The following is a 24,386-nucleotide window of genomic DNA, read 5'->3' as shown; positions in this document are numbered from 1 at the left end:
AATTGTTGTGTTCATGGCAGGTTAAAAGCTGCTGTAGTTAATAATTCAGACGATCTGAAACTTTCAAGCAGAAAACATTTTATTCCAGAGTCTTGTTTAGAAAAATCATTGCATGCGTTGCTTTTATTCAGTGTCACAGATGAAGTTGATGGGACTTGTCTTGGATGCCATTTGCCTCCTTTTGACTTTAAATCCATTTTCTTATTACGAACAGAACAAGCTGTCCAACAACAGCAGATCTGCGAAGACGGCTTGTCAAGTGAGGCCTTCCTCCGAGGTCTTAGGTGACAACCACCAGACCAAAGTGCTGCTTCAGCTGCTCGAGGAATATGAAAGTGAAGACGGTTTGGGGGATGAGGCGAATCGCTGCAGGAACGAGACCCTGGACACGAATCAGGGCGTTATTAAAGAGTCGTGGTAATGACCGTAGGAAGACATGCAAGACAGCACGTCTTTGTGTTGTGGACAGCGAGGATGACATTTACCTTGTAGAAAGCCTTCGGGCCGAGCTTCGCTGTTTCTGTCAGACAGTGAAACACACTCTGGAACCAAAACACACGAGAGGTTTGGCGAGCTGAATCATTTAACCCAGAGAGAATAAATAAAACATTCATGTCAGGGCGATGAGAAGAGAAGCCATCGATTCAGCTCGTCTTAACTGAGACTCACAGAAAGCCCATTTAAATAAAGTTATAATCACATGTGAAGCGTGACGTGACTAAACTGTCCTTGTTTTTAGGGCAAAATGAGATTTTAACAACCAGTTTTAAAGTCAAGGAGCAGCTGAAAATACATGAACTCTCATGAGTTTGTTACATTCTGTGTTACCAACTTAAATAAAACGTTTATTTTCCTCTTTACGTTAAAGAACTGTCTACTGAGAATGCAAAGGTTGAGCTTATTTTAAACTAAATAAGCTGTAAATACTCAGAGGTTGTAATTTTGTTCTTCAACACAGACGTCAACAGATTCCAGTGATGATGAAAAATAAAAAAAATAAAAAAAAAACAGGAATTAGTTAATTAATCAGTCTGCCAAACAAGTTTGTCTCCCTCAAAAACTTTTAGGCCAAATTTGAAAAAATCTGCTGCAATTTATGAGTCAAAAATAAACCGGACGTGGTTTATTTATGGTGTAATTTAGGTATTTATTCATGATGCTGCAACATGAAACTTGGCAACATAATGTTGCCATGATCACGTCTGAAAATTGTAAATAAAATAAAACTTCTGATTAAACTGAGACAGGGCTGCTTGAATATTTTTTTACACACAGGGTGGCTTTTAGACGTGCAGTGGTGACATTTTAAATGAAGGAGCTCATCGACAATCTGAGTGTAAAAGAATAAGAGTCAGTGCTTCCGAATGTTCTAATCTATAATCAAATACTTTGCAGTGATTTGAAAACACAATAAATCCAGGACTGTTTGCAAATGTCTGTCAGGTCTTACAACAAGAAACTGTTCAAAAATACACAAATACATAATATTACCATAACATTCAATATAACCAGGGTCAGGATAAGAAATGATGAGATAATGTGTATAAAAACTCACCCTGTATTCCAGCTTTGAGTTCATTAACCTTGTTTTGACCACATCCAGTGGTTGGCACAGGACTGTAGCACAACCACCCTGTGAAGATAAAAAATATCAGGTTTATTTTGTAATATATATATATATATATATATATACATATATATATATATATATATATATATTTTTTTTTTTTATTGTGACAAATCTAAATTCCTTACCGCAAACACACTGGCCAGAAAGTGGGTGAGGATGTTGTCAGTAAAATAACCTGTAGCCAGAACCAGCTGTTTGGACTGGTCATAACAGGAAAGCTGCAGAAACGTAATGCACAGCTGTTTGTGGTGGTTTTAAAAGAGTCGGCTGAAAAGGTGAAAGAGAACTTTACCTGCCCAACAGAGACAAGTGCTCCTCGACTGGAAGCCATTGTTGCTCCCGAGAATAATTTAAACATTCCTTCTAATTTAGAAACATAAAACAAATATATAGATAATAACAAAAATCTTTACAAATTTCAACCAAAAGTTATCTTTTGCTGTTTTTTTTTTTATATTGTTTTTTCATTGCAACTCCTCGTCTTTTTGGATATCTAAAAAAAAAAAAAATCATTTCTTGTTCATTTTTAGCTACTTTTTTCTTTGCAAAGGAACAAAAGAAAGGAAAGGATTTTACCTTTAATGACAAATTAGCTCACCTTCCTTCCAAACACGTAGCAGTCCATCAAGCACATGAGCGTAGCTGCGAGTCAAAAGAACGTCCCATAATGTGGCCTTTTTGAAAAGCTGTGTAATTGTCTGTAATTATGGAAGATACAAGAGACTTTCCCATTTTGACATGTTCTTACCTTCTTCTGAGCTCTGCTGGCAGCTTGACATCGTTTTGCATTCTGCATGATGGGAGAGTGAAAGACTTTAAAGTCGAGTCATTAGCAGGAATTATCGCCTCAATCTCTATCTTGGTTTCTGGCTGTTCAATTTGAATGGCAGATTTAAGATTTGATGTAAACTCACCGGACATTCACCAAGTCAGCAGGGGTCCCGATCAAGCCTCCGATGAACCCTGATGCAGAAAATGCACGACAAAATAAACATTTTGAGTCAAACAAGCACAGTTAAGATGTGTTGTGCTTCATACCTCCGAATGCACCAAGCAGGACTTTCTGATAGAAAGGCATTAAACTTCTGCTTTTTCTATTTCTCCTGTCCCTGATGGTCTCATAAATGGCAAACCGTGACAGTGAATATGTCATCTGAGGGGGGAAAAGACAAAAGATGAATGCATGGGTAAGGTGCAACAGAAACGTGTCTGTGTTTTGTACCTGGCGGCAGAGGGAAGCACTGAGGCCACTGTAGAGAGCCAGAAAACCTTCTGTTCTCACCACGTTCACAGTCATCCCGATCATCTTCACCCTCACCTCCTGCTGCGTCTGTAAGTGCACCTGGAAATGACGGGCCAAGAGTCAGCCACACCTGAGCAGCTACACATCTGTACAGGTGTTAGTTCACGAGGAAAAAAATCGGTTCCAGCCTTAAACAGGTGTCAGAATCTATCAATGAAAAACAACAAATACAAATAAGAGTCCATTCCTACAAGTGAAAGGTGAGATTTGAATATATAAATATATATTTACAGCTAGCTTGCTGCAACTGAGCAATAATTGAACAATAAGTGAACCCATGAAACTATGTTTGGTTGGCTTTCGATGTTTTATGCATACAGTAATGTTATCTATAGGTCAAGGTTCTTTATTGTCATTCGCATCTCACGTGGTACATGTGGTGGAACGAAATTGTGTACACAGCGTCCCAGTTACATCCAACAAAAGTATAAATTGTAAAAGTAAAACAATAGTATGATCTAAGATATGAACTAAGAAATACACTAAACACTAATAGTGCAAAACAATACACCGAACAACAGCAGCACGAACATGAGTCTGTGTGAGCAGATGAGTACGAATGAATACAGCAGCATGAAATAAATCAGCAGCTTGAGATCAGCAGCATAGATAGTCAGCAGCACATATCAACAATCAAGTGGCATTACAGTGATTTTTTTTTTTTTCACAGTGATTCTTCTGGTTAGAGATTCATGAGTCTAAAAGCTTCAGGGTAGAAGCTGTTCCTCAGTCTGTTGGTTCTAGACTTAATGCTCCTCAACCTCCTTCCTGAGGGGAGCAGGCCGAAAAGTGTGTGCGCTGGGTGAGTGGGGTCCTTCATGATGCAGGTGGTCCTCTTCCTGCATCTGGAGGTGTAGATGTTTGTGATGGTGGGGAGACTGACTCCAACAGACTTCTGTGCAGCCTTCACCACTCTCTGCAGAGCTTTTCTTTCTGCAGCTGTGCAGCCTCCATGCCACATGTTGATGCTGGAGCACAGGATGCTCTCCACTGCACACCTGTAGAAGGAGGTGAGGACTGCGCTTCCCAGACCAGCTCCTCTCAGCCGCCTGGGGAAGTAGAGTCTCTGATGAGCTTTCTTGATCAGGCTTGCGGTGTTGTTGCTCCAGCTGAGGTTGTCATTCAGGTGCACACCCAAGTACTTGTAGCTGGAGACCACTTCCACCGCAGATCCTCCTGGTAGGTGTGTTTGTTCCTTCTGAAGTCCACGACCATCTCCTTACATACCCTCATATTTTGTCAGTAATCAGCCTACCTGACTGTCATTTTCTTACACACCAAATGTATTTTTTGTAACCAGTAAACATGTTTCTGTGTACTTCCACTCATCTTTGTATTTTGTTAGTAATCAGCACACCTAATGTAATTTTCTACATCATTTATAATGGTCACGTTATTAAAAGCCAGTTGTTTTTTTTACTGAATCTGCCTTCTGGACTTGGATCCTGCTTTTACTGATCATCCAGCGTATATTAAATATATATTTTAAAAGATATTACCCGTAAAAACCTAATAGCATGTAATGCAGACAAAGTTTAATACCATTTACATTTTTTAAAACTTTTTCCAGATGTTTAGGTCTAAATGTGGCTTATGTACATCTATATTTTTATTAATGTGATGGGAAATAAAATGGGTTACAATAATACAATTTTCATTCCTGTGTTCTTACCTTAATCAAATCCAGTGGGTGTGTTAAACAAGCAGCTGCGCTCGAAGAGACTCCACCAAAATACCAGCGAGAAATGCGATTTTCCTGCATGTTGTAGGAGGAATAAGCTCCAAAAGACGAGCTCTTGTTGCTCATAACAAATATAGCACAGGCAGACAAAATCAGTGTAGATTCATCTTTACATAAATCTGATTTCTGATCTGGACATTTAGAAAAAATCACATGCCAGAGTTCAGTCACTTGAGTGGGTCTCCTTCCTTACTCAAAGTTTCGGAGCCAAGAAAAGGAGAGCAGCAGGTTTGTGGGAGGGAGAGTAATGTGGCTCTTATAAAAATAGCTCGACTGCTGTTGTAGTTTTGAGCATAGCAAACCAGCATTGTGGGAATAAAGTTGAACAAATACAAAAGTAAAAGCATGCTCAGTAATCCAGTTAGGAAAATCTGTTGGAAAAGTGTTTCTGTGTTGGAAAAATGGTTCTTCAATATTAAGGTTAGCCCATTTTACAACGCAGACAGTCGTATTAAAATGGGTTTTTTGCAAAGGTTTATATGTTAAGTGACTTTTTTCTGTTCTTGAGCATGACGTGAGTGAAATGAGTGGTGCAACAAAGTATGAATGGGCAGCCTGTGGTGCAATGAGTGTGCTTACTAAGGACTATCCTGACAGGGAGGGGGATTCTTGACAGCTGATAGAAATAGTAACTGGACACCTTCTCCAGTCCGAGCAAACCAAGATGTGAGCATTCGCTTCAGATATGTAGGATCAACAGACTGCCACTCGAAGATATCAGAATTCACTTTCTGTCCTGTAGATTTCAGCCTTTTTTAATGAACTACACCCACTTTATCAAGACTCTTGGCTAAAACTGTGGCCAACAGCATGGAAGAAACGCCAAATGTGTGACTGGAGTAAAACGGAGCGCAGATTTTACATTCATGTATAGTATTTGTTGTCAAATGTAATGGCTTCTTGCTGCTCCGGTGATCCGGGAACATCTTGAGATGCTACAAATCAGTGTGAAACCATCATCACCATCACAGCAGGGAGCTGGCGCTTCTTCTTCCACAACAATTTTCTGTGACTCTCACCAGGACTGTTTCCTCGGGGCGACTGAATGACTGTGATACGCGTTTCTTTGAAAAGTTTCGATGTCGTCTGAGATACTTGTCTTCCCGAGTTTAATTTCTGCTTCTGTTCACTTATTTAGCATTTAGTTGAGGCCCAGAGACACGACATGTTGCTGCAAGCCTCCGTCTGTCACACCAGGTGAAGCCAAACCAAACTAAAGATGTAAATGAATTCACTTACTGGGACTAATCTGAATAATGTACTGGTACTTTTTATTAAAACGCCTGTGTTTTACCATCATATACTGGTTAAACTGTGTGGGAAAAAGACATGAAATTAAACTGACTGTTTTATTTCTACCCACAGCCCCTCTGGTGTTCCTCTTCTTGAAGCACCTTCCTCCTCATTAGTAACATCCTGAATGGTTTATTTAAACTGTTTTCAATTATTTTAAGCACTTTCTTTTTAGTTTAAATTTACGCTCTTTAAAATCTTATTTAAAGATGAATTTGCAATGCCTTTTTTTTAATATAGATGCATTAAACTGCAAAGTCATGAAGACCTTGTAAAGAAATGAATGAAGAAACAATTGTTTTTTTTTTCATATCGATGGTTAATGCATCCATAATGCAAAATTTGTGAACAATTGCCAGTTGTCACATTTGTTTACTACGGAAACAGCTGAAGGTAAAGCGTTAAACTTATCAGCCATATTTGTGTAAGTACAGCCAGCTTAATGAAGGTCACTCATGTGACTCATCGTTTTCAGCCAAATGTTTTGTTTACATTGACTGCATACCCACATTTAAGAACATTACATTTGATCTATCTGGAAAAGTACTGGAGTAAACTCATTCAAACGGCATCATTTGATATAATTCAGCATTTGTTTTTTTTTTTTATTACAGTACATACAATGACTACATTTAAACATAACTTTTGTTTGTTTTAACAGCCAATTTTTCATGTAGAGATACAGTACTGTAATCTAAGTTGCGTTATATCTATTTCCAAATCTATCTTCCTTTTAATTTTGCTTATGAGATGTTTCAGGATTTTTATTAACCTTTATTTAACCAGGCAAATCCCATTGAGTTCACAGATCTCTTTTGCACAAGAGGCCTGGGCCTGAAGGCAGCCTGACATGCATGTTTTTGATCTGTGGGAAGAAACCAGAGTACCCGGAGAAAACCCACGCAAGCATGAGAAGAACATGCAAACTCCACACAGAAAGAACCCAGGACCTTCTTGCTGTGAGGCAACAGTGCTAACCACTGAGCCATCGTGCTTATTCATATAAACTGTGTAATGCTTTATTAATGTGCACGACTCTATGTTGCACCAAAATAACTAAATAAACAAATGAATTTATTTAGAGAACCACAAATTTTAACGTAACAGCTCGGCTTCGTTTTGTCTTAAATGTAGACCACATGCGCCACCTGGTGGCAGCATGGGGAACACTAAACAAAGGCTGAATTAATAGCGCAGTTAAAATAATAATAAAATATATAAATAAAATATATAAATAAAATTTGTATTATTTATTGGACTCCGTCTCTGCCTTAAAAAAATAAATCAACATGTTTGTTGCGCTCACTTGGGTGCATCTTAAATTTATAAAAAGAATAATTAACTTTAGGTGATATCTTTTAACTGCTTCATTATAAATCAGCAGCCAAATTAACATCTTTTTTTAAATAGTTTCTCAGAAAAAAAAAAAGCTGTTTAAAGAGATTGAAAATCTTGATTAGATTTCAATCAGAAAAGTCTAAATGCGTGAAATTGCGATAAGCAAGTTTGAACTACGGTGGCCGGCAGGTGCAAACTCCAAAACAAAGAAATGAAATAGAAAAAACGCTGCAAAAGAAAAATTGTGCAATTACAGGAAATAGAAGGAAGAAAAAAATATATACAAGCAGTAAAACAAATGCAAAGAAAAACAACTGCTGCAAATACCAAAACAGATACAAGAAACGAACCAAAGAGCAGCAGACCAGTAGTCCGGGGACTCGACCCCCAAGTCATATGGGACCAGAACCCGTCAAGACATTACTGGTCTGGTGCACTTCCGTTTTGAGTTATTATTTTTAAAATGCAGATTATCTTTCTGCTGCATTCATTTAGGTGTTTTCATCATTCATGGGTTCGTTGCGCATTTAGCTGTTTGCACCTGTCGGCCACCGTAGTAATAGCTCATATTTACATGAAATCGATGAGCTTCACTTATTTGAATATTCCAGCAGCTGTGCACTAATGTATAATCTAAAGGATATATTCTAAACGTAAAGATTTCTTATCTTTTTTTTTTTTTTTCAAGCAACAATTTTATTTTATACAACTTGTGGTTTTAACTAAAATCAAACATAAAACACTACATAAAGGAAGGTCAGGACATTTTAACTTTATTGTATTAACAATTCTATAAGGGGTAAAAGGACTCCGCTGAACGAAATACAACATGTGGTGTTCTTCAACATCTGTAATCACGATCATACAGCTGAAACTTTCCTTTGGTGAAAAGTTCAACCCCCTCAGAATTAACAGCGGACGAACTCCAACACAGGCCCATTTACCTGCAGCTTGTTTGCTGCACGAAGACAGATGAGCACACGGGCAAACAGAGCAGCGGTCATTCATCTGGAAAGTTCAAGTCTGAAGATAGACCACCGCATCCGACACTGCTTAAAGATGTTAATAAACAAAAAAAAAGGCTTTTCTTTGTTTCCTTTATTTCTTAGGATCCTTTTCTCTTCATGGTTTTATATAAAAAGAAAACAATAATATGAAGAACAAAGAGCATGACCAACAGTGTAGCAGAATACAGATCTACTCCAACACCACAGTGCCGCCCGCTGCTTCCAGGGCGGCTTTGAGTTTCTCTGCTTCTTCCTTGGGCACGTTAGCCCGGATTTCCTGAGGAAGAGACTCCACTAGTTTCTTCGCCTGATCAAAAGGGGGAAAGGAGAAAACACAAGGTGTAGTGAAACTATCAAAACAGTGCGGCAATGCAAATCTGCAACACTGCTTACAATGATGTGCTCACAGACTTTTTATAGACACAACTAATCCCATTTTAGCCCCTGCCCTTACCACTTAGCTCTATTATGTGCGATAACACAAAGGGTCCCATTACCCCAGTTCTTTTTGTAAAAGATGGCGGAAGCGGTACAACAATTTGGACTTACAACCATAAATGTTAGCCCAAATGTAAGTATTTTCTCTAATAATACATGTATAGCAAAGCATCTGGAATATCTTTGTGTATAATAATCTTGTTAATGCAGATCTGTCAATATACCGTATTTTTCGGACTATAAGGCGCACCTAAAATCCTTGATCGACAGTGCGCCTTATGTATTCTGGTTGTGCTTACTGACCTCCTCGAAATGATTTTATGTGGTACGCGTCGCTCAAAAATCTGTCAAAATGAACTTATTTTGCATAATGCGCCTCATAATCTGGTGCGCCTTATAGTCCGAAAAATACGGAAGATGTTTTATGTGCAGACGTTTGACACATTGAAAGTAATAAGCAAACGTTTTAGATCAAAAGGACTAATTTTATGACTAACGCATTGCAAAAACATGATTGCTCATTTAAACAAAGCTGACCAGTTAAGATGGGGCTGGATTATTAAAAAGACGCGATGCCTTCAAACGGCTGTAAAGTCGACACTTACCTGCACCAGATTTAAGCCGTGGATGCAGTTCTTTACTTCCTTTATAAGCTTTACTTTATCTTCCGTCTTCATTTGTACCAGCTTTACAAAGAAGTGGGTCTGCTCCTTTTTAACTGGCGCCTCATCCTCCTCTTCTGGGGCCTTGGTTTGCAAGAAATAAATAAAAAAAAATACAGTAACTGAAGACACCGTAGATTCCTGTCAGCCAAGATAAGAGCTTGCTGTTTTCTAGAGTTATAGATTTGAAGTATTGCAGCACATTATTTTTCTGTCCTTGTGACTTTTTTTTTTAAAGTAGCCAGTGATGTCATTTATACCTGAGCTGCAGGGACAGCAGCTCCAGCCATCGGCATCATTCCAATGTCCTTAATGTTCAAAGTTTTCTGTGAATGAGGAAAAAGAGGATTACCCTTTGACACAATGAGCACAAACCTTAACCATAAATTGTATCATCATATGTTCAGCGTCATTCCCAAACCTTGAGGAGTTCATTGAGGTCCGACACCTCTAATAAGGTGAGGCTGGCTATGTCGCTGACGAGCTGCTGGATTTTCTGAGAATATATTTTGGGTTCTTCATCTAATGGAGGTGTGGCGATGGCGTCTGACCGGCTGGCTGCGCTGCTCTGCAGAAGACGGAGCGCACACACGGCCGGAGTCTGCTGCTGAAGCTGCTGCCTGAAAAATTGAAAATGGGTTCATTAAACTAATGCATCTGGTCATCGTTTGAGGACGGGACACGCAGGTCACCGATATAATTGATGAAACATGGATCTTGACACAATTCATGTCTGGTATCTGAATATTTCTATTTTGGGGCTTATTTTACTTTGCAAACCAAAGAACAGTCTGACTCACATAAACCTTGTTCTCCCACTTGTTTGTAATACTATTGTGACCTACAATGACATAATCTTAACATGTTTAACTTTACTATTCCTTTGTGGTTACATGTAGACTTGATGGTTCTCTTTTTCCCAAATGATATATATTAAAATCTGCTAAACTTTTTTTTTAAACTATAGTCTCCTTTTTATTTAGGCTTTTCCCTCAACGAGTCATCCTCCTCCATCTCACTCTGTCCTCTGCATCCTCTGTCCTCACTCCATCTATCTCCATGTCCTCTCTAACTGCATCCATTTATCTCCTTTCTCTTTCACTGGCAGCTGCATTTCTAACATCCTTCTACCAGTATACCCACTGTCCCTCCTCTGGACATGTCCAAACCATCTCAGTCTGGCCTCTCTAACTTTATCTCCCAGTTGTTCAACCAGTGCTGTACCTCTGATGATCTCATTCCTAATCTTATCCATCCTTGTCACTCCTAAGGAGAACCTCAACATCTTCATTTCTGCCACTTCCAGTTCTGTCTCCTGTCGTTTTGTCCATGTCTCCCTCTTCAGACCATACACAGCTGGTCTCACAACTGTCTTGTAAATTTTTCTTTTGTCACAAATCACTTCGGAAACTTTTTTCCATCCACTCCTTTCTGCCTGGACTCTCTTTTTCACCTCTATCACACTCCACATTTTCCTGAACAGTCCACCCTAAGTACTTGAAGTCCTGCACCTTTGTGACCTCTGCTCCTTGTAGTCTCACTGTTCCACCTGCCTCCCTTTCATTCACACACATGTACTCTTGTCTTACTACAGTTGACTTTCATTCCTCTTCTTTCAAGTGCATACCTCCACCTCTCCAAGTTCTCTTCCACCTATTCCCTGTTCTCACCAAATTGCAATGTCATCTGCAAACATTGCCCAGACACAAATCAAACAAGAGGTCTCATATAACATATCGAAGAGCACTTTTTAGCTTTAAAAAATGCCAGTGCAAAAAAATCATTGGAAATAACCTGGTTGTAAAGATAAAATTAGTCTTTCACGTGTCTGCACATTTGATCAAAGCTACCGTTACTTGTCGGCTAACTGGATTTAGCTTCAAACACGGAAAACCCCTCAGAGCTACAGCTAAATAACATGTTCCGGATTTTAACGAGTTTGGGAGAAAATACAACGTTCTGCGTCCAAAGTAAGCTGCAGCAGTCGCCGGCTGCCCTTGAAGACGAAGACAGAAATGAACGGTGGTTCCGGGGTTTCGGTACCGACTGTTGTTGCTCGTTACGTACCGGTGTGTGCGCGCGGCGGCCCGCAGCGCGGTTCGGAGGCAGCGTCTGGCGCAGTACATGCTGAAGTTATCCGGAGCTGCGAACCCACTGTCCCACTACAAATCAATCTGGTTTATCACAATCACACCCGCTTCCAGTCTCCCAGCCTCAATGGCACATGGCGTCCCCTCTGCTGCTGACCTACCCACAATGCATCGCACTTTCAGAAATGCTACGGAAGCCCACGGGGGACTGTTAACAAAAAACTGCGCTGCGCCTTTTTCTAATAGCGATTTATGTTCTTTTACATTATTCAGATCTTTTGGTTCAGCTCGTAGCAATTTTTATACATAATTAGCATGCATGCATGTATGTAGAATACATGAAATTAACAATTTCAGTACCTAGATTATTGAGCATGAACTTTGTTTTTTTGAAACTAACAAAATCAGGTAATCTGGATATCAGTACAGTTCATTTATTTATATAGCGCCAAGTCACAACAGAAGTCATCTGTGGGCACTGAACAGAAACATTCATATATAAAAATAATAATTTCACATTATTTATCTGAGGAGCCGACTGCTTTGAATTTAACTCATTGCAGAACTCTCATCTTGAGCAAGCACGAAGGCGACAGTGGAAAGGAAAAACTCCCTCATGAGAAAGAAACCTTTCAGAACCAGGCTCAGGACAAGCGGCCATCTGCTTCGACCGGCTGGGTTAGAGAAGAACAGGAAACAATGACAGAAAGAATCCATCCAGAGGACCTGACTGAACATTGTTAGATTTTTCTACCTGGATTATTGAGCATGCATCAGGACAATACCTGCAACACTAGATATCTTTAGACAGATTATTGTGAAGGAGGCAGCTCTGACTCTGAGTAAGTGCAATAAGCAAACCCAAATTTTGTTGTATTTAGGTGTAATGATAATAAAGAAGGTCTATTATCTGGCTATCATTAACATAAACTTTTATAAACCAGCCAGCTTATTTACAACCAACACATGACTACCTCTGCTGGGTTTTTGTTGCATTTTATTAAATCGTTTCCCAAAAACACATCTGAAACTTTACTATTACACAGTTTTATTCTCTGTGTTTGTGTTTCACACTTACTGCACTGGGCTGGAGCTCAATGGGAATCCTCTTAACCAGGTAATCTGTGCACCCATCTGCTGTTACAGGCATCCACCACAGCCCCGCTACACCAACATGCCACCTCCTCAGTAGCTGTGACTCGACTCGAGACGGTAAGATGGTTAATACATGGTGGATCATCGTTTAATAACTCATGATGTGATCTCTCCTTCCTCCAGACCATGCTGCTGTCTCCTAAAGCAGAGAGAAACTGGGAGAGTCTTTGTTCAGTGCTTGAAGACGTCCTGGAGGACCAGTCCCACCGGCAGCTGTTTGCCTTGGAGCTCGGCTCTGGAACCGGACAGCACGTCACACGGTTTGCCCAGAAGATCCCTTTTGTTACTTGGCAGCCGTCAGATATCAAAGAGGAATACCAGGACAGGTTTGTGTTGTATAGAAAGCGTTTGAAAACCACTCCCCTGTCCTCTGAACATCATATTTATAAAAACAGCTGTGATGAACGCATGTGCTCACCTTGTTTACAGTATAAAGGCGTATATCGATGCAACCCAAGCAAAAACTGTGCTGCAGCCCATCTTCTTGGACGCCAGTGAACCTTGGGAGAAATGGGCCAACCTTTCTTGCGGCTCCTGTGATGTTATAATTGCCATTAATGTATTACAGTACAGCTCCTTCAAAACTGCACAGGTAAATATATTAAATCGAAACAACCCAAGATCCTAAATTTTATTGCTTCAGTATCTGAGACTCTTGCAAACAATCATAAAACAATTTTGTTTTTACACTTTTTTGTGTTTTCTCAAGGGTGTTTTCAGTGGAGCAGGTCAGCTCCTTAAACAAAATGGCGTTTTGGTAACACACGGGGTATGTACTGGTAATAACTAGTTTTATATCACCTCGTGTGAAGTACAAACTATAATGGCAAATTTCTAAGCGAACACGTGGAAATCTTTTCCAGTTGTTCGCGGTTAATGGCATCATTACACCAAGCTGTAATGAACATCTGGATGAAGAGCTTCGAAAACTGTGAGTGGCAATTTTTAGAAGCATTTACAACACGTGCAACAGATTTTAGTAATAAATACCCAGCTAGAGTCATCTCAGAGCGTTAACTCTGTTGTTGTTCTGTTTGTTATAAATGTAAAACATGAGCTTTGAACAATTTGCCACCCTGTGACACACCTGGATAAAAGTTTCTCGTGTGCCTGTTCTGGTTTTGTTGGTAGCACGTTTAAAAAGTGTTTACTGCTTGATGTGGTTGCACAGGAATCCAGAGTGGGGTCTTCCGGATATTGACGTGCTCAGACAGCAGGCCTACGGGAACGGCCTGCGTTTGGAAAGGATGGTAAGCTGGTGTAAGACACTCGTGACACCTGCAGTACCGTCAACGTATTTTTAATTCCTTTAACATTTTACTTTCAGGTTGAGATGGAAGATTATTACAAATGCCTCATCTTCAGGAAACTGTAAAGGTTTTAAAAGAACAAAATGCATTACTCATTTAAGACCGCCGCTGATGTACCTTTATGTAAACAGCGGGACACGTCACTGGATCCATTACGCAAGAAAAACATTGAAATAAGTATTCTGTAAAGCTGTGGGAGAAGTACAAGTCCTCAAAATGTTGGCATGACCAATTTGTAAACTGAACTGTGATGTAAAATTAAAAATAGGTGTAAAATGATGAGGAAATTTGACTTTGATTCGTGTACAGATGTGGGCAGAAAAAGAGCAAAGACTTCAGTGCGTGGCGTTCTTAGCAAGGAATGCATCTTGGACGACACCTTTCAACAACAGCATGACTTTAGGGTTTATCCAGCTTGATTACCGTATTTTTTGGACTATAAGGTGCACCGGATTATAAGGCGCATTAAGCGAAACAAGTTCATTTTGACAGATTTTTGAGCGCCGTGTACCACAGAAAATTTGTTCGAGGTCAGCAAGCACAACCAGAATTAATACATAAAGCGCTCCGGATTATAAGGCTCACAGTCGATTTTTGAGAAAATTTAAAGGATTTTAAGTACACCTTATAGTCTGAAAAATACTGTATTTACTTCAAATATGAATGAAAGTTTGAGCTAATGTTCCTTGATGTCTCATAATGGTGGTACATGGAAGGCACAGTATTATCTGAGGTGGTACTCTTTATAAAAAGGTTTGAAAACCACTGCCGCAAAGTCAAAAATAAAATGCATCCCCATTAATTGAAAACAATAAAACTAATGAAGTATTAAAATTGAAACTTCATTTCCAGCTGGATTACTTAATAAAAACTTACAGGAACTTAGGAATTAATTCAGCTTTGATTGATTTGATTTTGACTTTTTCTGTTTAATTTTCTTTCATGATGTATTTATTATTTATCCTGTCGTTCTTTTTATCCATGTGTTAATTCTAAATTTAAAAAAATCAACAGGAGACATGGACGGTGCAATAAAGAAGATTGAAACAAGTGGACAATAAGAACCTGATATTTATTAAATATAATTTTAAAATTACTTTAAAGTCAGACAGTTCAGCAAGATGGAATAAAGAAGTTACAGAATCAGTAAAAGTGTGATACATACATGCAGGGCATCGTTTTCACTCTGACAGCATTTCCACATTTCTAAAGAGTCAAGTACACTTGAGAAAGAGTTTTATGTGTACTTTCTATGTAGTTTTGTTAAATGTGACAATTACAGCCAAACGAATGCAAGTTTTGGCCCCTGAAGGCAATTAAAGGTTATTACAGACTTTTAAAGGCTTGCTTCAGCCTTACGTTGGATGCTATTTGGCAACACAATTCACTTTAAAGATGCATGTTGCTGTCAGGATTACCAGACTGATTTTAGTATTTTTATTTATAGTAGCTAGTTGTGAATTTCAATATTTTAATGCATGAAATTATATTCTATAAGAATTAGAAAGCTATCCCATAATTTTTTGAACACTTCACCTATAGTGTACAACCTCTGTAATGTGATTTATCATCTGAAAAACTACATTAAGACACTCAGTCCAAGCAGCACACAACAAATAAATGTCAAAACAAGAAGACCCAAGTCCGTGAGCGGGACGACTGGAAAACCACCTGGAATGAGCTGTGAGCTTGATGGACATTTGAGTCAGAGCACTTTGAGTTCTCCAATTCCACTTTCACTAGTTTTTAAAAACCCAACCTCTTACACAGCGCACACAGCAATCAGACTGTCAGAACGAGTCGCAACAGTTCATTTCCATTCCACAAAATAACCTGTATTCACCAGGCTAATTCAACTTTAGAAAAATATGACACAAATGATGTTGGTGTTTTGTCTTTTTTTATCTCCTAAATTGTATATTTTCTTACCACGGACTTTTTCTGCACTTCAATTATTCGTTTAATAAAGAAATACTACATACGCGTCGGCTGAAAGATGGAAGAGGAGGGACAGAGGTTTGGGTTATGGGGCTCTCCACAGCAGCTTTATTTCCCTCATTCCCGTACTTCAGAGGAGAGAGGCAAGGAGAGCTACAGCTCTGCAACATCATCACAATATTTCACTTGGCCACAACATCACAGCGAGGTGGAAGGTGGGAGTTTTGTGTGTGTTTCCAAAGGGCATCCTTAGGTTCCAGGAAAGTTGGAGGTGGAGAGAAGGTGTAGTGTGTAAAACTGCAGCCTGAGGCCTTTCAGTCGAAGGAGATGAGCTGTGCCTCCGTGTTGCTGTGTTGCACAATGTGAGGCGGCTGCTGTTGAGGCTGCTGCGGCTGCTGCTGCTGCTGAGGACCACCAGGGGGAGCAGCCTAGACAGCAAGGAAAAGGTAAAAATAGGAAAGTTATAAATGACTGATATTAAAATATAATAAAGTGTAAGAACAGGAGTTGGAGGCTGCTACAATAAACTTTCAGCTCACAGCAGCCACATCCTTACAAGAGGAGGGTGGTAAATTGTCATCCCAAACATTTCATTGTACTGTTAACCTTGTGTGAATCTGGATTTGACAAATAAACAGAACTTGAACTTAACTCTGAAAAGGCTGAAGGGAAAAAGAAGCCCACCATCAGCAGCCTTATTCTACACTGCACTCATGTGAACACCAGCACAGCATCAACACATTTACAAATGGCTCAACAACAAAACCAAGTAGCTGAACAACTACAGAAGAAAGAAACTGGACATCTAGACTTGTCTAATCATGTGAAAATGTGCAAAGGTGTCAGATTTCTGACTTTTGCACCAAAAACTTGGTTGGTTAAATGATATCATCAGCACCGAGAACCTCGTGCCATCTTTTCCTTCCTTAAAAAACGCCTAGAGACATACTTTGAATATGGCAAATGTTTTGGCACAAAAACAAACATTAACAGCTTTAAAAGTTTTCAATCTAAAAGTTATCGTTGCAGTAAATGCATTACAGTCATGTAATGATCACTTTATGAAAATATCTCAATTCTTCTACTGTTTATATATATTTGTACATACAGTAGAATATTGCAATGATTGAATGGATGAGACATTCAAAATTAGTTTGTGTTGCTATTACAAAGTAAAAAGATACCATCACAAAAGTATACTCCTTCTCAGTAACAGGCGTGGTGGTGATCATGCCGACTACTGATGTTTTTTTTTCCCCTTTGGAGTCAATCGATGCACCAGCACATGATAGTCACATGACCAATTTCAGTTGTGCTAGCGGGAAAGACAGCCTCTCAAAGACTCGTTTTAATTTGTCAAAAGTAAAGACTTTAAACTACACATCAGTTTATTTTTTATTGTGTTGAAAGCAAATAAAAACAGAGTTATGATAAATAATCCACGCCACATCTTTTTCTGAAAATCATTGTCATATCTGAAGTGTTTGAGCGAGAAGCTGCAGCAAAGGTGGGCAGTCTCAGGGACAAAACACCGCCATCACCCTCCAATTTCACCTCCCACCCCTGCCGAACAGATAAACGACGGAGGCTCGAAATTATGTGTCAAGCGCCAAAAATATCTACATGAAAAAGAAGAAAAAGATGCGGAAGTTGAACGGAGTTCAGCACGAGAGTCAGTGAGAGCAGGAGTGAGTCATGATGTCTGAGAGATTTGTGATATTTAACGTGTTTGGGTTTTATAGTTCGAATGTAGTTTAGTGTTTATTGTTTAGTCAGTTTTAGTGTGTTTGAGTCAAAACAAGACAACTATTGACCGTGAGGAGCTGTGAACCCAGAGGTGGACGGAACCGGAGTCAGAACTTCTCAGATAGAGGAGAGGATAATGAAGGAGAAAAACAGTCTGAGTCAGACAGAGAGGACTTTGTTGATGAAGAGAGTGATCATGAATTGTTTTAGAAGAAGAACGAGAGGGAGAAAGGACCAAGCCCCACTAGGAGGTCTGACTAAGCAGAGGACACAGTCCAGAACCTCTCTGACTGGGCCAGCAGAACCAAACATCAGTTCTGATGTGGTGGATGTTGACCCAGAGGGTGAACTAATGGGAGGAAAACATCCTTTTTGTTTTAAATTACTGCAAATTAAATATTTTGTCAATTAAAAAAAAAAACTGTAGAGTTAAAAAAAAAACTTAAAGCGTTAAAATAAAAAATATTTAAATTAGATATTTTTATTCAGGCTGGGACAGCTCTAAAAGATGGATTAGTTTTATGTGGAACAAATGTTTGAAAATAGCATTTTTAATCATTTAAAAATGTAGTTGATTTTCCTCCTGAGGAACACGAATAGTCTTAAAGTCAAAGGGTTAAATCTGTCTTATTAAAATTTACACAATATGATGCTTTTGATGTCGATCAGATTTCACGACTACAGAAAACAAAGTGAAATTTTCGAGCTGCATGCATTCAGCTGGGACTGCTGCAAGATAAATAAAGATAAATTCATTGTGAAACAATTCTTCATTAGATCCTTGAAAATGTAGATTATCTCGCTGTAAAAAATTGATTGACAGCTGCTGCAGATTATGACGTCATAACTCTTTCCACGGCTGTGATGCTGGCAAGACATTTTCATCAGTCATTGGTGTTTAAAGAGTCTGCGCCCACAAACATTTTGAGTGCACAGAACCTCCACAGAACCGCCGGCCTGCTACTCTGAGCCATTAGCCTCAAACTCTAACAGTTATTGAGAAGTTATTGAGTGTACGTATAGTGGATAAATCCGTATGCGTTTTACCACAGTTGGAGAACATCTGGTAAAGAAAAATGTGTAAATAACCCATGACTGACCTGCTGGTACATGGGCGGCTGGCCTGGCATGTAGGGCTGTTGGGGGGGCATATTGGGATCCTGTCCTGGCAACGCTGAAATCATGTTCTGCATGGTGTAAGGTTGGTAACTCATGTAGGCCATACCATTGGTGGGAGCAGCCTGTGACATAGGGGGCAAACTTTGAGCCTGAGAAGCCACATTCTGCACAGAACACAAACAGAACCATTAGTGGGACGATTGTAAATAGTCTGGTGAAAGTTTATGTAAAAGTCAGAGAAACCAGATGGTGGGGGTGGAGTGGGGTGTCAGCCAGACCTGGTACGCCTGTGTGGGTGTGGGCTGATAGTTGGAGTAGGGGGGACTAGTAGTGGGTGGGGCCTGTCCTGGAGGAGGTTGTCCATTGGCACCTGCAGCCTGATACATGTATGTATTAACCATGTTGGGATCTGACAAAAAAAACAGAGGATGTGTGGCACGCGCGCACACACACACACACACACACAGTTATTAGAGATCTCAATCAATCAGACATTTGGACATTAAAATGTTTTAATTTCTCATTCCTTCAAATATGTTGTATATTGAACTCAAAGATAATATATAACGGGGGCCAAAGAACAACATTTCTAAACATCAGATATTCACAACCAATGTCTGTCTAATAAGCCAGACAAGTCATATTAGTCGGTGCCCAAGTCTTCATAAACAACAAAGACAACAAACTTCTCCCGATCTGACGCTATCAAAAAGTATTTCAACCACTGATCCGACTTTGTTGACCTTCTCACCTGTGGCAGCGCTGGGCATGGCCTGGTACGGCCCTGGTGCAGTCTGCCCAGGCTGATTCATGTACATGTTGTGCATAGGAGAACCCTCCACAGAACCAGCAGGACTGAAAGTTCCTGGGTAGCTGGGTGGAGCACCAGGCTGGTATACCACCCCTCCAGCAACATTGGGAGGCAAAGACTGCATCTGTATAGCAGCATATTTATTAATGAGTAAGTATCAACAAGGTATTCAATAATGTAATCCAGTTGTGCTTTAGAGAGTGAATTGTGTCTGATGCAGCACGTACCTGCGCGTAGGGCAAAGGGAAAGCAGGCATCTGCGCTCTCATTTGGATGGTGTGCTTCTGCTGCTCCAAACGCATCTGCCTCTCCTTCTCCTGCTCCTGCAGGCGCTGAATGGCCAGCTGCCTTTGCATCTCCAGGTACTCCTGAAGTTCAAATGTTCACTTGTAGGCATTGTCATAAAAAACTGCAACTCGTCTATTCTTACTAGAGAACAAAACTTGATTACCTGCTTCTTCTGCCTCATGATCTCCAGTTTTTGTGCCAGCTGGATCTGCCTCTGTCTCTCTGCCTCCTCTGCAGCTCTGCGCAGCTTCTCTCTGTGCTCGTCTCGAAGCGCATTGAGGGCAGCTCGAGCATCACGCACCTGAGCCAACTTGTCCTGAAGACCCTCGTAGTACACTGACAAGACCCAGAATGCCGTGGTTGAGTAACGACATAAGGCAGATGGGTCTGGGTGTACACAAAATGAACCAAGCTGAGACTCACATCGCTTTTCGTCCAGCTGGTTGAGGATTTCCAGCAGCTGTGGATGCATGTTGTTGATGGACTGGAAAAGCGAGAGCACCGCGCTGTCGTTGGTGATGCTGCGCCCACGCATGTGATTGCTCTTCATGCGGTTGAGAAAGGTGGTGACAGCATTCTGCAAAGCCTTGAGGAACTGCTCGTGGTTCTCCTCGGACTCACCGTTCTGGTACTGCTGCTAAAAGTAGAGATGACCGAGAACATGTGAGCAGAGAGTTTGGGCTCACTTCATCTCAGCCGACAAAACAAAAAAATTCTCCTAGCTATAAAAAGTTTTAACACACCTCCACTATGCTGACAGGTTGAACTGGGACATGACTTTCGACCGGTTGGCTGATTGATGGGAGAGGTTCAGCCAATGAGACGGGGGCTGGAGCTGAGGGGGTGGGACTCTTTCGAGCCTCTTCTTGCTTCTTCTCCCAATACGTTCTGTTCAGGTAGCGGGCCAGCTGGAATTACACAACATAGCCTTGTGATTAATAAACCTAACTTTTCTATTGATAATATAAATACTAAAAAATAAGAATAAAAGTACCTCAGGGTCAACGTCTTCAGCAGATGGAGCAGAGGAGTTCTGTACAGCATAAATGTTTCAGAATGATTCATTTCAAAACTTCTGATACTCTGATAAAATAAAACTATTTGATCAAAATAAATCTGGTAGCCTGGAAGTGTGAAAGATAAACTTAGTCTCACCACAGGGGCAGTGTAAAGGGTGCTGACAGGTGGTGCTGAAGAAGTCACTGGGGTGGGATCAGCTTTGGGATACACTGAGTAAGAGTTCTTATGTCTCTGGAAGAAAACGCAGCATTTTTTTAAGTATTATTTACAAACTGATGTAAAAACGCATTAAAATTTCTGTTGTACAACTAACCATTCGCTCCTTCTCCTCTGCCTCACTTTGGGACAGAGCGATGGCCAGCTGCAGCTCCTCCTCCTCCTGCAAAGCTGTCTCATCTCTCTTAGGGGGCATCTGGTCATCAAAAATATGTGTTAAGATACGAGAGCAGGTAGGAAGATGGATAAAGCAAAGAAGAAGAGTTAAAAACTCTAAAAATGTAAAAGACAATTAAGAAAAATAAAAATCACCCTGATTCCCAACGTGCTTGTGAAAATAATTACCTGTGACTGCTGGGACAGCGGGCTGGTCAGGTACTCGGGTGGCAGTTCAGTGGAGCCTGGAGGAGCAACTTTCCCCTCAGTTTTCCTAAGTTGAGGAGAGAGGGAGGGGTGGCTGGTAAGGAGAGGGATCAGGGAGGACAAACAACCTCGTGAATCAGATGGGAGGGTTGTGCTCAAACTCAAGTAACTCCCCAGAAACAACCACCAAAAAGAAAGTTACCAGGAAACGTTCACAAGTTAATAACTTACCTTTAGGTGTGCATCTCAACACACACCTAAAAACACAATTCTGGGAATGTTGAGTAATGAGTGTGTGTTGAGTAATGAGTGTGTGTTTAATGGTGCACAACAGAACAAATAAGTTGTCATCATTTACATTTGTGTGTTGAACGCCATCTACAGGCAGGATCCAAGTACAAGCAGTTATTTTCTGGGTCAGCTGGACTGGATCAACTTTGGATAATATCAACATTACATCCCTGCTCTTAGAATCTTCACCCAACTTTAATTTTATTTTTAATAACAGATATAATTAAAAATCAACACCGCTGGGTGACAAAACTCTTGGAAGAGAGCATAAAACAGCTTATATTACTATTATAATATTGAGGAAAACAACAAATAAGACAAAATCAAATAAATAAAAAAATTAAATTTGGTATTACACAAAAGGCTAAAATGAGTAAATTATGTTATTTAAAGCTGATCACTAAACAAAAAGCAAATTTTTTTCCAATACATTACAATAATGTTCGATTCTGTTCAGTGTCGGAGAAATGAGAACGAGACTAATTTAAAGGGGAAACCATAAACAGTAGCTCAGAAATGTTGCTGCTTATTTATTGAAAAACAGAGAAACACACAACTATGACAATGTTGTGAAACCAGAAAGAAAAATTTGCCCATTATGCATAACTTGTGTTTTAGATCAAAGCTCTCTTTGTGGAGAAGAATCTAATCAGTCGCAGTTTAAGCCGACAAAGTATTTGTCTCCGCACGTGCCTAAAACATTTAAGGTCATGTGGGGTCACAATTAAAGTCACCAGGGTTTACACACCAACAAATATTTTCCATAACAATCAATTATCATGAGACTCACTTGTTTAGCTGCTCAAAGCAGGGCTCACACACACGCACTTCCTTCTCAATGCCAAACTTGGGAATGGTCGAGTATTTAGATGAGCACTTCCCACAGAAGATTTGTCCGCAAGCTCGACAATGGTGCTGTAAAAGCACAATAAAGATCAACATACACTTCACACAAACTGCTTTCACTGAACAAAGAAAACCATAAAGTCTCCGAGTGCCCTACTTCGTATAAAGACCAGCCTACCTTTCTTGTCATAACTCCAAACTGAACTCTGCACCTGTGGCAATCCTCTGCATCAACCCAATCTGGGGCCTGCATGAAGCAGACGTCACATAATATGGTGACACAACAAACCCACAGGAGTTCACTATGCGTCTCTTCTGTTCAGTAAAAATAACTACAAAGCTAATGCACTATACAAAACAAGTAACGTGCAATAAACAGGAAAAACAAGGACATATCTCTCACTCTCTCTGCTGCAAACATGGCATCACTCTCCTTAAACTCGGGGAATACATGACCTATTGAGAGAAATAAAAGATACGTGTTTAGCATTGTAATATATAGCAAAGGATTAACAGTAAATGCTATGTAATTTCATTTAAAAAGTCTTCTTGGAATGTCTTTCAAGTGAGAGTAACCACAAGTATAAAACAAACAGTGCTAGCACATGCTTACCTTCCACCTTCATGATCTGATACGTGTCTTGGACCACCTTGTATTTAGGTTCATTGCGGAAGGCGTGAGCCCAGGCCTGAATCAGGTACAAGATCTTGTTTCTGACATTTGGCTCGGTCTGCTTCTGGAAGTTACGGTAAGACACAAAACACACAACACTTAGAGCTCTAACCCTTCCTGTTTTTTATGTTTTCACCATCGTTAGAACATTGTACAAGAAGTGAGGTGGGAAGTTCCTCGTGTTTGTGTAGAGTGAAAACACTCCTGTCACAAGACTATGACATCACCAGGAAGTTGCTACCAGCATAGGCTGCAGAGCCAGTGTCACATGGTACCTCGAGGATCCAATCACATACAGCTAGAATCTGCTACCAGACCGTCCAGCTGCCAGAGAGTGATGAGCAGCGATTGAGTCAGAAAAAAGGCGGGGAATGTCACGAGACGAAGTCAGAACACAGTCAGACAACTCAAACTGTCTGAGTTTATTATGTGAAACTACACTAATATTTTTATACTTTAACAGGTTTGCAGGTTATAGATATGCAAAAAGCAAAGATCCAAAGTAAAGTTGCACTGAAATAAGCTTGATTTTTAGTTCAAGTTATATTATTTGATAAGTTTCAGCTACTTCAGAGCAACATTAATCAGTCAGCTTAACATACTGCAACTATAAATTTAACACAAAGTTTAGGTCTTTCCTGATTAAAAAAATCCACATAATGGGAAAATTCTAGGCTCAACCAACTTTTTCACACACATTTCTCATCCAACAATTCACACAAGCACTCACTCGCTTACTTGGACTGTAAGTGCTATGATTTTTATCATCAATCACACATCAAAATCTCAGACAATGAAAGACAAGAGTATTTCCTGTCAATTGAAACTCCAATAATCTGAACATTAAGTCACTTAGAAAGATATATTTAAAAGAGAGATGAAGTAAAATGTTTAATAAGTGAATAAATACATTACCTTAAGTAGTTCCTTCAATTCCTCCATCGTTTGTTTACTTGCAACCTCATCATGCACCGTCTGCCCGCAGTTCTTCACCACTGATTCCAGGACCTGAAGAGTGAAGCCACAGCATTTCTCCTAAATACCATCTATTGCAATGTTTACCACATATAGTACACCTATTCAGGCTGCCTGGGTACTATCCACATAT

The 24,386-nt window shown here is 39.9% G+C and overlaps 4 protein-coding genes across 9 annotated transcripts in view; 1 reads left to right on the top strand and 3 right to left on the bottom strand.

Annotated features, from left to right (window-relative positions):
- Window positions 1–280: 280 nt before the first annotated feature.
- Window positions 281–4,811, bottom strand: slc25a10a (solute carrier family 25 member 10a). Of its 2 annotated transcripts, none has more exons than XM_037688424.1 (11): window positions 4,606–4,811; window positions 2,853–2,972; window positions 2,669–2,783; window positions 2,545–2,593; window positions 2,379–2,420; window positions 2,229–2,272; window positions 1,923–1,993; window positions 1,734–1,848; window positions 1,556–1,638; window positions 486–542; window positions 281–382 (listed from the first exon to the last, which is right to left on the bottom strand). In XM_037688424.1, the coding sequence occupies exons 1-11, from the start codon at window positions 4,738–4,740 to the stop codon at window positions 281–283; spliced, it is 933 nt and encodes a 310-aa protein (XP_037544352.1). In that variant the 5' UTR covers window positions 4,741–4,811. The 2 variants fall into 2 exon arrangements, with proteins under 2 accessions (XP_037544352.1, XP_037544353.1); XM_037688425.1 differs by having other exon boundaries at window positions 1,556–1,633; window positions 1,756–1,848.
- Window positions 4,812–8,057: 3,246 nt separating this feature from the next.
- Window positions 8,058–11,666, bottom strand: mrpl12 (mitochondrial ribosomal protein L12). Its single transcript, XM_037688423.1, has 5 exons — window positions 11,480–11,666; window positions 9,834–10,032; window positions 9,673–9,738; window positions 9,356–9,496; window positions 8,058–8,619 (listed from the first exon to the last, which is right to left on the bottom strand). Exons 1-5 carry the CDS (start codon window positions 11,536–11,538, stop codon window positions 8,503–8,505), a joined length of 582 nt encoding a protein of 193 aa, XP_037544351.1. The 5' UTR covers window positions 11,539–11,666; the 3' UTR covers window positions 8,058–8,502.
- A 978-nt stretch (window positions 11,667–12,644) lies between these two features.
- Window positions 12,645–14,309, top strand: zgc:103625 (methyltransferase-like 26 B). The gene is made up of 7 exons (XM_037688422.1): window positions 12,645–12,714; window positions 12,781–12,983; window positions 13,087–13,249; window positions 13,367–13,426; window positions 13,521–13,588; window positions 13,829–13,907; window positions 13,985–14,309. Exons 2-7 carry the CDS (start codon window positions 12,784–12,786, stop codon window positions 14,030–14,032), a joined length of 618 nt encoding a protein of 205 aa, XP_037544350.1. The 5' UTR covers window positions 12,645–12,714; window positions 12,781–12,783; the 3' UTR covers window positions 14,033–14,309.
- Window positions 14,310–15,039: 730 nt separating this feature from the next.
- The window catches only part of hgs (hepatocyte growth factor-regulated tyrosine kinase substrate), a 15,331-nt gene continuing 5,984 nt past the window's right edge, over window positions 15,040–24,386 (bottom strand). Inside the window, exons 4-20 of one of the 5 annotated variants that reach the window (XM_037689040.1) lie at window positions 24,194–24,286; window positions 23,219–23,342; window positions 23,009–23,061; window positions 22,784–22,852; window positions 22,550–22,674; window positions 21,451–21,562; window positions 21,203–21,301; window positions 21,025–21,120; window positions 20,864–20,902; window positions 20,613–20,777; window positions 20,293–20,506; window positions 20,033–20,205; window positions 19,809–19,949; window positions 19,522–19,705; window positions 19,049–19,179; window positions 18,752–18,934; window positions 15,040–16,333 (exon numbers count right to left, since the gene is read on the bottom strand). In XM_037689040.1, the coding sequence (XP_037544968.1) occupies window positions 16,220–16,333; window positions 18,752–18,934; window positions 19,049–19,179; window positions 19,522–19,705; window positions 19,809–19,949; window positions 20,033–20,205; window positions 20,293–20,506; window positions 20,613–20,777; window positions 20,864–20,902; window positions 21,025–21,120; window positions 21,203–21,301; window positions 21,451–21,562; window positions 22,550–22,674; window positions 22,784–22,852; window positions 23,009–23,061; window positions 23,219–23,342; window positions 24,194–24,286 (2,115 nt within the window). In that variant the 3' untranslated portion in view covers window positions 15,040–16,219. The remainder of the gene's footprint in view (window positions 16,334–18,751; window positions 18,935–19,048; window positions 19,180–19,521; window positions 19,706–19,808; window positions 19,950–20,032; window positions 20,206–20,292; window positions 20,507–20,612; window positions 20,778–20,863; window positions 20,903–21,024; window positions 21,121–21,202; window positions 21,302–21,450; window positions 21,563–22,549; window positions 22,675–22,783; window positions 22,853–23,008; window positions 23,062–23,218; window positions 23,343–24,193; window positions 24,287–24,386) is intronic. The other 4 variants (XM_037689043.1, XM_037689044.1, XM_037689041.1 and 1 more) reach the window with 4 other exon arrangements.

Source organism: Nematolebias whitei, chromosome 15 (genome assembly GCF_014905685.2).
Source record: "Nematolebias whitei isolate Nwh7 chromosome 15, NemWhi1, whole genome shotgun sequence".
Taxonomy (NCBI): domain Eukaryota; kingdom Metazoa; phylum Chordata; class Actinopteri; order Cyprinodontiformes; family Rivulidae; genus Nematolebias; species Nematolebias whitei.
Note: the sequence above shows the minus strand (reverse complement) of the source record. Positions and strands in the feature narration are given on the sequence as shown.

Excerpts from the sequence above, each read along its gene's own strand:
- slc25a10a (XM_037688424.1), bottom strand. The coding sequence starts at position 4,740 with ATGAGCAACAAGAGCTCGTCTTTTGGAGCTTATTCCTCCTACAACATG. Across the intron at positions 1,849-1,922 it reads CACTTGTCTCTGTTGGGCAG|CTTTCCTGTTATGACCAGTC; the intron begins GTAAAGTTCTCT and ends ACGTTTCTGCAG. Across the intron at positions 383-485 it reads GCCCGAAGGCTTTCTACAAG|GGTCTCGTTCCTGCAGCGAT; the intron begins GTAAATGTCATC and ends ATTCGTGTCCAG.
- mrpl12 (XM_037688423.1), bottom strand. The coding sequence starts at position 11,538 with ATGTACTGCGCCAGACGCTGCCTCCGAACCGCGCTGCGGGCCGCCGCG. Across the intron at positions 10,033-11,479 it reads GCCGCCGCGCGCACACACCG|GCAGCAGCTTCAGCAGCAGA; the intron begins GTACGTAACGAG and ends TCAATTTTTCAG. Across the intron at positions 8,620-9,355 it reads ACGGCTTAAATCTGGTGCAG|GCGAAGAAACTAGTGGAGTC; the intron begins GTAAGTGTCGAC and ends CCTTTTGATCAG.
- zgc:103625 (XM_037688422.1), top strand. The coding sequence starts at position 12,784 with ATGCTGCTGTCTCCTAAAGCAGAGAGAAACTGGGAGAGTCTTTGTTCA. Across the intron at positions 12,984-13,086 it reads AAAGAGGAATACCAGGACAG|TATAAAGGCGTATATCGATG; the intron begins GTTTGTGTTGTA and ends CCTTGTTTACAG. Across the intron at positions 13,589-13,828 it reads GATGAAGAGCTTCGAAAACT|GAATCCAGAGTGGGGTCTTC; the intron begins GTGAGTGGCAAT and ends GTGGTTGCACAG.